Source organism: Berghia stephanieae, chromosome 10, assembly GCF_034508935.2.
Source record: "Berghia stephanieae isolate SIO BIC M18660-M18661 chromosome 10, UCSD_Bste_1.3, whole genome shotgun sequence".
Classification (NCBI taxonomy): domain Eukaryota; kingdom Metazoa; phylum Mollusca; class Gastropoda; order Nudibranchia; family Aeolidiidae; genus Berghia; species Berghia stephanieae.
The window spans coordinates 1,764,100-1,779,250 of NC_088369.1; the positions used below are offsets into that span (position 1 = coordinate 1,764,100).

General features: G+C 34.4%; 1 protein-coding gene across 10 annotated transcripts in view; it reads right to left on the bottom strand.

The window, feature by feature from the left end:
• Positions 1 to 1,677: 1,677 nt before the first annotated feature.
• Positions 1,678 to 15,151, bottom strand: part of LOC144956052 (LIM and senescent cell antigen-like-containing domain protein 1) — a 63,988-nt gene continuing 50,514 nt past the window's right edge. For all 10 annotated transcript variants that reach the window (XM_078886368.1, XM_078886364.1, XM_078886365.1 and 7 more), the window contains 8 exons: positions 14,008 to 14,128; positions 12,495 to 12,566; positions 11,270 to 11,347; positions 9,968 to 10,118; positions 7,868 to 7,960; positions 6,893 to 6,941; positions 5,606 to 5,681; positions 1,678 to 3,910 (listed from right to left, as the gene is read on the bottom strand). In XM_078886368.1, the coding sequence (XP_078742494.1) occupies positions 3,787 to 3,910; positions 5,606 to 5,681; positions 6,893 to 6,941; positions 7,868 to 7,960; positions 9,968 to 10,118; positions 11,270 to 11,347; positions 12,495 to 12,566; positions 14,008 to 14,128 (764 nt within the window). In that variant the 3' untranslated portion in view covers positions 1,678 to 3,786. The remainder of the gene's footprint in view (positions 3,911 to 5,605; positions 5,682 to 6,892; positions 6,942 to 7,867; positions 7,961 to 9,967; positions 10,119 to 11,269; positions 11,348 to 12,494; positions 12,567 to 14,007; positions 14,129 to 15,151) is intronic.

Genomic DNA, 15,151 nt, shown 5'->3' on the forward strand with positions numbered 1-15,151 from the left:
GTACATATGTAAAAGTAAAAAAAAATACAGTACATAACAGAGAGACGATTTACAAGGAAAAAAATATTCATCTCCAAAACTAACTACACAATTGACTGTTTCCCTCTCAGTCAGGGTATCGGCCAGGGCCAGGACAAACCAAGTAATTCCCATTCCAAGATTCCAAGACAAGACGAAAGCATGTTGGAAAACAGATATTGAGGAGAGAAGACACAGTATATGTACTCCTGCCCTCTATGGGAGGTCAGGAACCCCACCCAGTAATAATAATAATGATAATAATAATAATAATAGTTATAATAATAATAATAATAATAATAATAGTTATAATAATAACTATATTAATACTTATATATGATTTTTCTAAAAATAAATGAGATAAAGGCAGAGATGACCTTGACTGAAAATTGAAAAACAAAATGCTATACATACAGATCACTACTTCATGCATCATACTAAAATAGATACAACTCTGAAACTGGCCAAATGCTGGATTGGATGGATATTTTAATGCCAACTAAATTGTTTTCTTCTGACACTTTTAGTTTGGAAGCTTCAGCGCCAATAAAAAGGGAGGTAATGCAATAATCAAATGATTCATTCTGAACTGATAAGCACCATCGATGAAATAAAATAAGATAAAATATTTACCTCTTAATAAATACAACTAAAATTATAAGAGGCGATGAACTTAATAGAATAATTGTTTGCCATATGTTGATTATTCTTTATTTTAACAATGAAATGAAAATAAAATAAATAGCACAGACAGTCGAGGCCAGAAACAGAATTGCATAAATTAAGCAATGTCAAATAAGACCAATAATGATGGGTATAATATTTATAAACATTTTACATATTACATACCGGTAATATTAACATCATAATAATAATAATATTTATCAATGATAATTAATATTAATAATATTAATTATAATAATAATAATAATAATAATAATATTAAAAGTATTAGCACCAATATCGTTTCACTATGTGAAACACATATGAATTCATCACAACATGAAAACATGATTACAAAGTGTTATAGAAAATAGCACATTGTGACCTGAAAGTTAAAAGCCTGTGGCCAAATTCTAATAGTTTAAAAATATTTTGTCATTACATTGAAGCAAGCCTAATTCCTTATAAAAATGCACAAAACTGCCTTTCTTCAGCCGAAGACCAAAGCACTAGTCGGTAAGTCACAAAAACAGCTTGCGATTGTGAATCAGAACGATAATGAATTATCCCATTTACTGTAAAAGCCTAACATTTATACAAAGAAATGCTTATCAAATACAGGAAGACGTGACAATCAAACAATTGCAAACGTGTTTTTAACAATTCAACATAAGCAAATACACGTATCTCATTGTGCAATCCTTTATTTACACAATTCACCACCAAAGAACAGTCAGATACATTGGGATATCAATTTTGGCTCCATTTACAAGCATATTGTTTTGTTGGAGTTTTTTCCTTCTTTCTCTTCCGTGTGAAAGATTGAAAATAAAGTCAGCATACATTTTTCTTTTCATTTTTATAATTGAGGGGTTTTAACTATTATTATAATATTTTATTCATGGAAAATTTATATTGTATTAATAACCTTGGAGAAATATGTTTTCTGAAGAAAAAAATAAAGAAAAACACACATGAATTGTCCTCAGCTGTGGGATTTTGTGTCAGTGACTTTCTTTTCTTTTTTTTTTTTTTTTTTGAAAAGCAAAACTTTTGTTTGTTAATTTCTTTTAACTTTTAGGTCACAAAATGTTGGGACTAACAATAAAAAGCATTAAAGTTGTAATAACAGGCAATAATATTCAACTGTAACTTTCATCATAGATATCAATATTGTTCTGCAAGTATTTTGGTCAACAATAAAGAAGAGATTATTAAATTTTGCGGGAGATTAAAAAATTCAAAGTAAGGAAAATATGGGGTGAGTTTATTAGTTAAACACTGAGTAAGAAAACGTAAAAAAAGCAAATTTCTGTAAATGTAATTTGTTCATTCTTCGTGTCCAATCAGTCACTTCTCATCTTTTTTGTTTTCAATTTTAAAAGAAGTCCTCTGTATTTAATATTCATTAATCTGCTTATCTATTTATTCTCTATTTATGAATCTATTTATTTGTTCAATAATTATTAATCTTTTAATTCATTCATTTATTCACTCTTAGTTATTACAAAATAGTCAGGTTTTATTTCAGGTCAATTATGACAACATTGTCCGTTCAAAATTCATGGACAATACCAGAAAACAAAGAATCCTAAGTTTGGTAGATCATGAACACGACCCTCCATTGGTTTCACTACTTTCTTGACTCCACCATGATTGAAAACAAAACAAACTTGTTCGATTTTCCATTCATATGAACTCGAGAGAGAGAGAGAGAGTTAGCTAACCAGATTTCAAAAATTTGCTATCTGTGACTCCATGCTGGTTTACTGACTAAAAGATACATACATTATCAAGATTAGCACATACAAGAGCTACATAATCATTCATCCTTTACCCTTGTTTCCAAAACCAACAGTGGCAAATTTGTCGTTTGTATAAAGATCCACAACTGGACTATAGGAACAAAGTCAACATCTCATTTATCTGGTTAACATGAAATTAAGATGTTAAAGTCAGGAGTAGAAAATGCTGTAGAGAGTTGGGAGAGTTTTTTTTTTTTTAATTTGTTAAAAATGAATAAAGAGATGTATGTTGTTTGTATAGATATCCACAATGTGACAATGGGAACAAGAAGAACTTCTAAAATTAGCTTCTCATTTATCCAGTCAACGCTATCATTAAGATGGTTAAGTCAGGAGCAGAAAATGCTGGATAACTGATGGTAGAGGTTTTATTTTGGTTATTTATTTTAAAAATGAATAAAGAGCTATTTGTTGTTTGTATAGATATCCACAACTTGACAGTAGGAACAAAATCAACTTCTAAAATGAACTTTTCATTATTGTTTAAAGTTCATTTATCCATTTACTCTATTATTAAGATGTTCTGGTAAGGAATAGAAAAGGCTGGATAATGATGGCAGGGCTTTTGTTTTTGTTTTTTTTTTAAAAAGAAGAAAAAGAGCTGTTATGTGTATTTCATTAAACACTATCACAGTTCAAGCGCCAAGGATCGTAGTTTAGTCAGCATTAATTGACTTATTTCATTTTCAACCATCAACATTCAAAGAGACTTTATGACAATATCAATATCAAACTCATGACCCCAACTTTCTATAAAACACATTGGACGGCACAGGAAATTATTAATTCATTCATTAATTTATTAAAAATCTAGCTAAAACCATTATCATGATCACTTCCAACTCGGGTGGAATTTCACCATCAATTCTTGAAATAGAGGGTATGCAATCAACGCTGGTTTTTGTCCCTGACTATTCGTATCAAACATTTAATTGTTATAGTTGCTTGCAACACCTTTGAATGAAACACGTTACTTGAATTTTTTTTAAATGAGAAAAGGCTAGCTTTAGTGTTGGAGCTGTTATAATCATTCTTGTAAAATATTTTTATAGTCTTCCATTTCAAGTAGCTTAGTATTTACTCATGTTGTAGCATCTCTTGCCCTCAAATGCACAAGCACCGAAATCATGCCAAAAGGGGCTAGGCTCAAATTGTTGGTAAAATTTTGACATTTTTGTTTAAAGCTGATCCAGATCTAAGTAAGAATAACATATGAATTATAGATACAAATACGTCAAGGACTAGAAATGGTGTTAAATGCATTCCCTCTACATTCATCTGAAGTCACAGATCCTACTCATCAAGCTTTGCCAGCCTTCACCGCTTCATCATAAGCTTTTTTCAGCCTTTTCTTCAATTCTCCAGGGAACTTGTCGTAGCAGTTTTTACACACAGGCTTCTGGTCAAACTCAAAAAACTTGGTTCTGAGAGAGGAAATAAATAAATAAATAAATAAATACATAAATACATCAATATATCAAAATATACATACATTAAAAGAAAATACATAAATAAATGAATGAATAAAATACATCTTTACCATGTGTATCATTATTGTAATCTTTAATCAATAGATTTATGGCATTACTATTAATATTAAGGGCATTCAAGGGATCTTATCCTATTTTGCCCTATACCATATGTTATGTTAATAAGTGTATAAATAAACAAATAAATGTACAAATAAATAAATATATAAATCAATAAAGAAATAAACAAATGAAGATAAATAAAGACAATAACAACAACGTCGACAACGACAACAACAATATCAATCATGATGAAAAATCAACAACAAAATATAACGATATGATTAGCCTCTGAACCCTTTGAACAAATGTAGGGCTGGCTGTTCATTATAGACGTTCTAAAATGGTGCCTTGATGCACCTGTCTTTTCTAAAACAGTATGAAATGAAATAGTCACCAAAAAGACCCAAACATTCTTCTCAGGTAACGCAAAACAAATTAAAGCTTCATTTTCACACCGTGGGTTAATTTTTTAAATTCATAAGTTTATCTTATTTCTGAAGCAGATCCAGCATTTTTATAGAAGCTGCTCCAGTTATCTGTGTATTGATTATTATTACACTTCAAAGATGTGTAAAGTCCAACATTAAAACCGTACATCTTTTCAGTCTAAGTTACATCTCACAATATTTAATGAGTAGATCACACTGCAATCAACGACATCTATTTATATACACGACAGGTAAATTGGGTAGTATCTGGTCTGCCAGATGGAAGTACAAATTGATAATACATTATAATATTTTATTCTTATAGTAAGAAATGGTTTTCCTATGGTAAGTCTATGCCAAATCTGAATCACTCAAAACTATCTGGCAAGGAAGGATGCCAAAGGCTCTTTGTATACAAAATAAGGAATAAATAATGTGAAATTGAATGTAAGCTTCAATTTCATGAAAGAAAACAGTTAATGTGGACGTAGCGGCATTGTTAAGATGAATAAACAAAAACATGTTTTTGTTTATTCAGCTTAACAACGTCACTATCACATTATCTCATTCGTCTGTAGTGTTTCATACATCCTGTTTTGTTGATAAAGGGGAAACATGAAACGTCCACATTATCTGTTTTTGTATAATAAATTGAAGCTTACATTCAATTTCACATTGTTATTTATTTCTTCTAGCTTCAGGCAGCAACATTCACATTACAAAATAAGGAGTACACTGCAACCCGATATATAGAATTTATCTACATAGTTAAAAGGAAATGTGAATTACAAAATACAAAGGTAAAAGTTCTTCTTTCAAAATCAACCAGCAAGCGCCATCTTTATTTTTCTTAGTTTGGATGAATAATCAAAGAAACATAACTATAAAATTATGACAACAAAGGTCACAAAGTAGAACGAAGTTTCTCTCTCTCCTCCCTCCCTCCCTCGCTCTCTCTCCCCCCCCCCCCTCTCCCCCCTCTCTCTCTCTCTTCTCTCTCTCTCTCGATCTATCTCTCTCTCTCTCTCTCTCTCTCTCTCTCTCTCTCTCTTTGTCATAATTGTCTACAAGAAGTAGCCAATCTGAAAAAGGCCTATCTATAACAATGAAACACAAATTGTCCCATTTTGACCAGCCATGATAGTGATCCAACACTTACTTTTGACTCATCTTGCGATCACAGATAGAGCAGGCAAAGTGGTTGACACACCAGGCCTTGTTGAAGGCACTGAACACTGGAAGAGACAAAAAAAAAAGATGACATTCATTATTCAAACTGGACTCTTTTGGGCAGGAAGTTATGAACTATTTGAATAAAAACAAAACAACAGAAACAAAATAAAAACAGAACACATCACCTGAGTTTTTATACTGATTCTTCTTCTTTTATCCTTTTTTCTTCCTTTTTGACATAGCCAAAGCTATTAACCATTACACATCTCACCGGTAATCAGAATGACTGAGGTTCGATCCCCAGTCGAGGTAGATTGATATTTTTGTGATGTTTTCTTTTTCTTGTATTTTTCTTTCTTGCTTTGTTTGGCACCTTTCAAACCCACTTGTTCAGATCTTTATCTTACACCAGTGCCTGCTCCCTGGTACCTCTGAGCCATGCTGCTCCCACGATCACATTAAGCAAATGAGTAAAATTAATTGTCTGAATTCCAATTCTAAATACAGTGGAGTCTGCCTAAAGTCAACACCTCTCGCTTTGTTAGTTCCCAACTGTGTGTTCTTTATCTAAGTGTGTTCCATTGATAATGGATACAGTCAACATTGATTGACATCAAACCAATCTGTGTCTGGTCTTGCAGTGTTAGATTTATCAGGATTCCACTGTAGCAGAAAATTCCCACCAATGTGAAGATTATTCTAAAGTATATAATATATTATATATATATATTATATATATATATATATATATATATATATATATATAAAATATTATTAACCCAATTTGCTCACTGGGACAACATGGGTGATTCCTGTTGACATCAGACATCTTGTTTGATGAATTATCTATATTCCTTCATGGAATGCCAAGGCGACGATATCTTATGATCTCGTGGTGGAAGGCATAAATTTAGATACCACAGTTAGTGAAATGTAGCCTGGTGAATATTAAGTAGTCCTTCAGAGCCCATGGAGCCGGAATATATCCGTTTCTATAGCGTGAAACGAACAATAGTAATTGCTTGTTATCCTTTGGATAAGACACTGAACTATCGCAAAGTACTTTCCGCCATATCTAACAGACCCAGCTACCCATTCACTGCTGGGTGGACAGGGGGGGGGTCAGAAAAAAAAAATCTCAACTGCACCCTGGAATTGATCTCAGCCCCTTTGCGTGTGAAGCGAGTGCTGTACCAACTGGGCTAAGGGGACCCCCTGCCTGGTGAATGAATGCCTTCCATATTGTTATCTATATCTATGAAAACTTGCTTACCATCTCCATTGATAATGTTGTTGCAGACAAAGCAGATGTTACCAAACAGCTGAGGAAAGGAATAGAAAAACAACAATGAAACGTCTAAAGACCAATCAGCAACGATCAGCTATACGCCCTAAAACAAAGGCCCTACTTTAAAAATATGCATAGAATTCCTTGGCTTTAAACTTTGTTGTGTTGATTTGAATTTCAGGAAAATTCATCAAAAGAATTCTGGGTTTTGATTTTTTTGGTATGTATTTTATATTGTTTTATGTATTTTTTTGGTACGTATTTTATCGGGGGGGGGGGGGGGGGGGGGGGTTGGTATGCATATTATGTTGTTTTTGTGGCGTTTTTTGGTAAATTGTTTTTTGTTTTTTGGTTTTTTCTTTGGTATGTATTTTATGTTTGTTGTTAATCTTTTGATAATTATTTTATGGGTTTTTTTTTTGGGTATATATTTGATGTTTTTTGTTTTTTTTTAAAAGTAGAGCTATAAAGCCCATGAACCAGGAATTAAATTCTGTTTATGTTGCATGAAATGGATTAATTATAACAAGTGCATGCTATTCCTTCACTAAGATGCTATTTTATTGCCAAATACTTTCCATAAAGGTCTGACAAATGGGTTGACAAAAGATCCTAAAATATTTTTTTATTTTTATTTACATATCTTAAATGAGTAAAAAAAAATATCACCTATGTCACCCATAACCTAAAACTACTGTATAGAAAGGTTCAAACTAAAAAAGAGGGAAAGAAGTTTTGCAATATGGAAGACTCTAGTTAGACTATGCTTTGAATCGACTTTTTTTTGAGATCGTGGACAGCTCAAACAGTAGAGTCACGATCTCCCCGGCCAGGCAGAGTTGTCGTACCTGTGAGGTCGCCTGTGAGGTCGCCGCAAAGTTTTTTATTCTCTGTTGTCTTCTGGCACTTTCATACTCACTTCATTTCTAGTTATTATCAATGGAAGACAGTGTAATTTACCTGGTGATAGTGGATCTCACAGTATGCCAGGCCTTTCTTTTCATAATGCCTTGTCCCCAAAAATGGTTTCTCACACTTGGCACACACAAAGTGCTGGAAGAAAAAGAAAATATATAATATAATATATATAATAATAATAACATAATCCACCAGCCATCTCCATTTTTTGTGGTCGGCTATTTTTTTTGCGCTGACTGTTGTATTCCAGGACAGGCCTGCTTCCTTTATTTCTTTTTCCATTGTCCTTCACCAGGTTTCTTTGGGTCTCCCACACTTTCTCTTCCCATCTGCTGTCCAGTGCAGACAGGGCTGTCTTGGGAAGTGACCCTTTTTCCATTCTGGCCACATAACCCAGCCAACGCCATCACCAAATCATATACTATTAAAAAGGTGGTATCGTTGTTTTCAAGTCCATTGACAGAAAGAAAAGTGAGTGGAGCTTACTCAATGTCTCCATCGTCTCCGTATTACACAATATTGTGTTGAGAGTACAGTTCATAGCTTAACTGCTAATTTGCCAATAAACTTTTCTGTTGTGTGTGTGTGTTGACCTCATGACCTCAAGAAGTCGCAAGAGGAACTCAAGATAGTTACTACGATTGAAACCACAATTATTTTTTTTTATGGAGCAGTGGATGGCGTTGATTGTAGAGCTTCCCTCTCATGGCCAGGTGAAGGTGCCGTTACAGTCGTGGGTTCAAATCCCCAATGCCGTACAAGTTTTTATTCACTATAATCCTCTTGTCACTTCTCTACTCACTTGTTATTTACAGAAAGACTGTAGGGGTCACAGCAAAATGGATTGTATGGGATAGACACATAAAACCAGCACTTTTAAGGTGGGAGCAGCGTGGCTCAGGGGTACGGTAGACTTGGATCTTATCCGTACATTTACTAACCCATGAATAAGCGAATTATCAACAAAATTATCTGCGGATAAAAGGATAATCGTCGAGTAATTTAGTAATAGTAGTAACGGTTGGAAGCATAGACTTATCACTGGGATATAATAATAATAACAATAATAATAAAAATAATAATAATAATAATAATAATAATAATAATAATAATAATAATAATAATAATAAAATAATAATAATTAATAATAATAATAATAATAATAATAATAATAATAATAATAATAATAATAATAATAATAATAATAACAATAATAATAATTCGAGTGAGAGTTAGGGGAATGCCAACTTGAAATTCTTCAAAGTAATACACACCTGCGATTGAAAATAGTTATTCAATTTTTAAATCTCATTTTCATTTTTCAAAATACTACAATTGGCAGCTGCAAGCAACAAGATACCCTTTGATGACTCTGCCACAACGACATCATTGTCACCACACTGTCTAGGTCTACGCCATCACACATCACAACGCAACCCAACTCAGTTAGCCACCGATTGGATCAGTGATTCAATGATTCATTCACGATGATTATTCATTGCACGACTAGTGCATCCAGATCTAAGTGCAATCCACTCGGCATCTCGTCCCTAATTAGCACACTTAGACATCATGGACAATTTCTGATATGTTTCTTTTGCAGGATAATTTGTCCTAGATGAGATCCGAACCTCAAGAATCAGAAATGAGTAAATTGGGAGGAAATAATGTGTAATTAAAAAAATAAAAGTGTAATAAAGCATGGTCTCCATGTCCATGAGTTAGCGACAGTGTAGAGAATACAAGAAAAATGGTGGCTTGACAAAATATGTAATTTAAAAAGATTTTTGTATTGACATCATTTTTTTATAAATATGTATTACCTTCGAAATAGTTGGCAGTTGGCATCCCTGAATAAGGCTGTGCAAAAGGAATGAATTGATTAAAAATTTAAAAAATAATAAAAAAGAATTCACATTAGAGCCCGAGCTTTCTATAGCTAAAATGAAGTAGACGTCACTCAGGTCTTTGTTATTGTTTTTTGCCATCCGCAAAATTCTCACGAAACTGAATTAACCAGACTATAAACGTTCACGATTACACATAAGATTTGTGTGCTGGTGCGTTATACTTCTGGATGGCAATGTTGTGATTGTGAGTTTCTTAGCCAAGCGCACAGAATCTATACATCTTTCTTCTTACCTCCACATGCCAGGTCTTTCCAAGGGCATGAACGACACGTTCTTCAATGGGTCTCCTGCAAGCGCCACAGATGGGGATACCCATCTTGTCGTGACAACGAAGACAATACAACTCTGCATCTTTCTCTCTAGCATCTTCCTTCAGCTCACACCTGAAACCAACATTCATAAAATGTGAAATAGAATATAGGATACTGACTACATAGGATTTTTTGGTTTTTCTTTCTTTCTTTTTTTTTTCTTTCTCTCTCACTTTTTTCCTTTTGCTTTCTTTGTCTACTTTGTCTACTTTGTCTTCCTTTCTATTTATTTTTCCATTTTGCTTTCTTTGTTTTTCTTTCTTTCTCTCTTTTTTCCTTTTGCTCTCTACTTTGTCTACTTTGTTTGTCTTCCTTTCTATTTTTTTTTCCATTTTGTTTTCTTTGTTTTTCTTTTTTTCTTTTCTCTTTCTTCCTTTTGCTCTCTACTGTGTTTTTCTTTCTTTCTATCTTTTTATTTTTTTTTTCGTTTTGCTTTTCTTTATTTTTCTTTCTTTATTTCCTTTATTAAAAAAAAAACGTTCCGACGCAGCTTTAGCGGCAAGTGAAGATAATGTAAAAGTCTATCTTAAAGTTTAACAAACGGTTATTGCAAATCTATTACAGGTTTACGTGGTTTCTGACCAAAATCCTGAACTTCTTGACCTCAAGAAAACGTGTTGTAAACTCAGTGATTTCCCCTTGCGTCAATATAATTCCCGATATCAGTCAAAAATTGTATATATTCTTGTTTTGTTTTGTTTTTTAAGAGTTTTACGGCGCTTGCAACACATTAAGGTCATATCAGCGCCGGTAAAAAGGAAGAAAATGGGATAGTAAAAAGTTATAGAATTACAATTAAAGCACTCAAGAAAAATGTAAGACAAAGGGGAGTGGGTCAAATGTGGAACAGATGTAGATTCCAAGAGCACACTATCAGTGTACTTAGTACTTACACGAGATCTCCCCACACAAGCACAGGTCTCCACTAAGAGGAATAAACTCAAATGTTTACAAATCATGTATATATATGTAAAACAAAAATAACACATTGCATAAACAGAGAGATGATTAACAAGACAAAAAATATCATCTCCCAAAACTCTTAATTATACATGTGTTGAGAAAGACACAATAAGTGCCTCCCTGCTCGCTATGTGAGGTCAGGAACCTCCACCCAGGTATGTATTCTAAGGGTCAGTGGAAGAAAGTAGCTTTTTAAACATAAACTTGGTATTGACATGGTAGTCATAACAGTTTGAAATTTGATTGTACGTCTTACTTACCCACATGAATGACAGTTGAAGTGGTAGGGGTGGTAGGGCTCTCCCTTCCATTTCAGATGACCACCGTCTATGATAGAACTGGGGAAACGATAGGGAAGTTGCTTATGTCATCAATGGCTCTCAAATTATACAATATATGGAACAGAAATAAACACAACACACTTTAAAAAAGAATAGAATACAAAAAAAAAGAAAATTGAATGTCTTGGAATCAAAGATTTCTTCAGAAAACAATTTTTTTTAAATTTTGACCACATTTTAAAATCACCAGGACAAGACGTTTTCGGGCTCAAATTAATGCTGATGGTGACGAAAAATGAAAAATGATGGAACATTGTAAACAACATAGGCCTCATTTTTACTGCATTCACACCTACTTTTAAAGCAATTGAAGTGATAAACTATCATTGATACTCAAGCTAACTCGTGGAGAGTGGGGAAACTGTACCTGTATGTTGAGTAATTGCCGATTTCCGGGAATCAAGAAAAAAACATAAGCACGATTAAATAATTTACAAAATTTACTATATGAGAGAGTCCCAATAGCTCAGTTATTAGAGCACTTGGTTCACAACAAAAGGGATAGATATCAATCCCGTGTGCAGTCTAAAAAAATATTTTCTGAACCCCTTGCACTGCGGCTGATGCCTTGGTTATTTCGGTCTTCCCTTGGAATAGATCCTAAAGAAAAATTTCCCCCTAGGGATAGATAAAGGAAATTCATTGTCGACCTAACAGTGACTGGATAGCTAGGTCTGTTGGATCGGGTAGAACAAATTTTTGCCATAGACGAGCATTATATCCAAATTGCTATTGTCTGTTTAAAGGACGAGAATACTTTTCATACTAATGTATATAACAACAAAAACAAAAATATGATTTCATTCTTTAGTCGTGATGAGGATTCAATTTTCTTACAAGAAAAAGAAACGCTGTACACAGACCTGTCCACGACTACGAAAAATTCGTAGAATAACAAAATTTTGCTCCCATTTCTGAACTTTATAAGCATCTCTAAGTCAATAAAACTTATTCAAAGTGAAAATTGATGCCAGAATATATCATTTTGAAGTGTTAATTGATCTTTGTAAGTGTAATTTGTTAATATTTAAAGTTAACTATAGTGATTCCATTTTTTTCTCTCCTAAAAATGAAGAATTTTAAAGTTATCAAGTAGGCAGATTGGCTTACACGATGACAACAATAAAAACAATCAAAGACTTACTGGCACTTGAAGCAGACGTATTTCCCCATGCCTTTTGCCTTCTCCACGGCATTGCATTCTCTACACAAAGCCCTGGGGAAAAGTAAAGATGTCAAAAAATGAACAATTATGGGCAACTCACGATATAAATCTGAGAACCCTAGCAGAGGACCGGCAATATTGGAGACACCTCACACAGGAAATACTGGAAACAGCCAAGGCGACCCGATCTTTCGGTCGAGACGCGAAAGGCATCTAAGTCAAGTAAGTCAAGTCACGATATAAATATGGGGATCCCAATAGCTCATTTAGTAGAGCACTCACTTCACACACAAAAGAAACTGAGATCAATCTCGGGTGCAGTCGAGATTGTTTTAATGACCCTCCTGTCCACCCAGCAGTGATTGGGTAGCTGGGTGTCTTGGTTCTGGTGGAAAGTACTTTGCGATAGACTAGTGTCCTATTTAAAGGGTAGCAAGCAATTGCTATTGTCCCATTCACACTGTAGAAAACGGGACAAACTCCCGACTATTTTTCTTTCACCTCATTTGATAAGGTTTTAACAATGCCATCCTCTTATCTCTTTCCTCTTTAGTGTTTCATTCATCGTGTTTTGTTGACAAAGGGGAAACCCGAAACATTCATATCATCTGTCTATGTTAATCAAATCAAAGCTTCCATTCCATTTGACGTTTGCTTTTTATAAGCAAAGGCAACAAAAAGCACAGAGTTCCTAATTCACTTCTGCCACCCAACTGGCTAATCCAAATACAGACATATTAACTCTCTTGAGTTCACCCTCATGGAAAATCAAACAAATTTGTTCGATTTTCCATGTATAAAACTCAAGAGAGTTAAGTGCTCGGGGTTACTGACCCAGTTAACATTTTTTGTATGAAAAACTATGGCTATATCGCATATCAACAAAATTTACCTACCAACTAAGAACAAATCAGAGTAGAAGTGTGATGACAACCATCTGATCTTCTAAGTTTGTAATCCAGAAAGAATTGTCAGCAGAAAATACATACATTACATAACATTTTTTCCCAGATTATATTTTAACGATAAGATTTTTTCAGCCAAGTCAATTTGGGACAAACCCGATAAGGTCGGGATGGCTGGCAGGCTGTCTATTATTAGGCGAGTGCTCTACCAAATGAGCCCCCTACCTTATATGTAATCAGTTTAATTCAGATTTTCACTACGACAATGTCCGAGTTACAGTCATTCAAATATGGCCATACTTTAGCTAGCCAGTGCCTCTCCACCAGCTCATCCCTTCACATCCAGTGAGTGGTGAGAACTTGTCCTGTCCAGGCGTATTTGGCTAGTGCATATCACAGAACTGCCTTAAACAGTTGCGGCAAAGACTTTTTCCTGATAGAACAGTTTGCAGACCTGCCAGCCCAAAAGTGGAATCAGAATGTCAGAAAATACGAATTTGAGACAAAAAAAAGGAATCTTTTAAACAATGTTAATGTAATTAGTAGGTCTGCTATTCGAACCTATGTAATGTCGAGTAAACACCGACCTGCTTTGGTTCTTGACAAATCCTTCATCGGAGAGGACCTTGGCACACACGAAGCATCGGAAACATTCGGGATGCCAGGAGGCATTCATGGCCTTGATCACACGGCCACTGATGAACTCTCCTGTGCATGAGGAGGGACAAAGAAGAAAACATTACCATTTATAGATCCCACTTCCACAGATAACCTTGCACAATGCACACTACACATTGATTCGTTTAACTTGAGCATTTTAAACTTGAGCTTTTATATAGCGCAATATCCACGAAACGTGCTAAAGGGGTCGCAAGCCAACAGTAACACTTAACACGAAGGACAAAACATGACACTTGAAAGGCGATTAAAATTTTTAAAAATTTTCCGATGGAGACTAGGTACTCATTTTACACCTGAGTACTGTGAGAAAATGTGAGTAAAGAGCCTTTTCCAAGGATTCAACTATGCCCTGCTCAGAGCTGGATTCCAACCCCAGACCCAAAGGGGAGACCACATAGCCACATTTATTCCCCTAACATCCTGTATGGAACTAAATGTCTATTTTATACAGTCCAAACAGTCTGTAAAGCCTTCTTAGTAATACAAAGCTGATAGAAGCTGTAGAGTGTAAAAAGTAATGAACAAAAATTTAAATAACAGCGGCGAACAAGAACAAATTACCAAACACAGATCGTTTCGGGCTCAAAATCATTCTTCAGCCAATAAACAATAAAAAAACAATTATACATCACTTGAAATCCAGACAAACGGCAGAAAAGTATTTGGCACGTTTCGTAATCCATGGACCTAACGGCTATGATGGGACTACTTTTTGTGTTTATGGTGGTCAATTTTGCATGGAGAAAAAAGGCTTTAAATCAACAATATAGTTTTCAATGATATTAATTCAGTGCAAAAATGATGATGATTACGATGACAAAAATAAAGAGTGACTATAAATAAAGTCTCTCGAATGGAAGCCACGGGGCAAGAGGAAACGGGGTCGTCCAAAACAGACTTGGGCTAGAGGAAGCCTTGACCAAGATTTGTGTATCTCCAATATTACCTGGAGTTTGGCAAAAGGTCTGTGTCAAGGACAGAAGAAGATGGAAGAGTGCTGCTGTTGAGGCCCTATGCTTTGCCGGGAACCAAGAGGCATAAGCCAAGTCA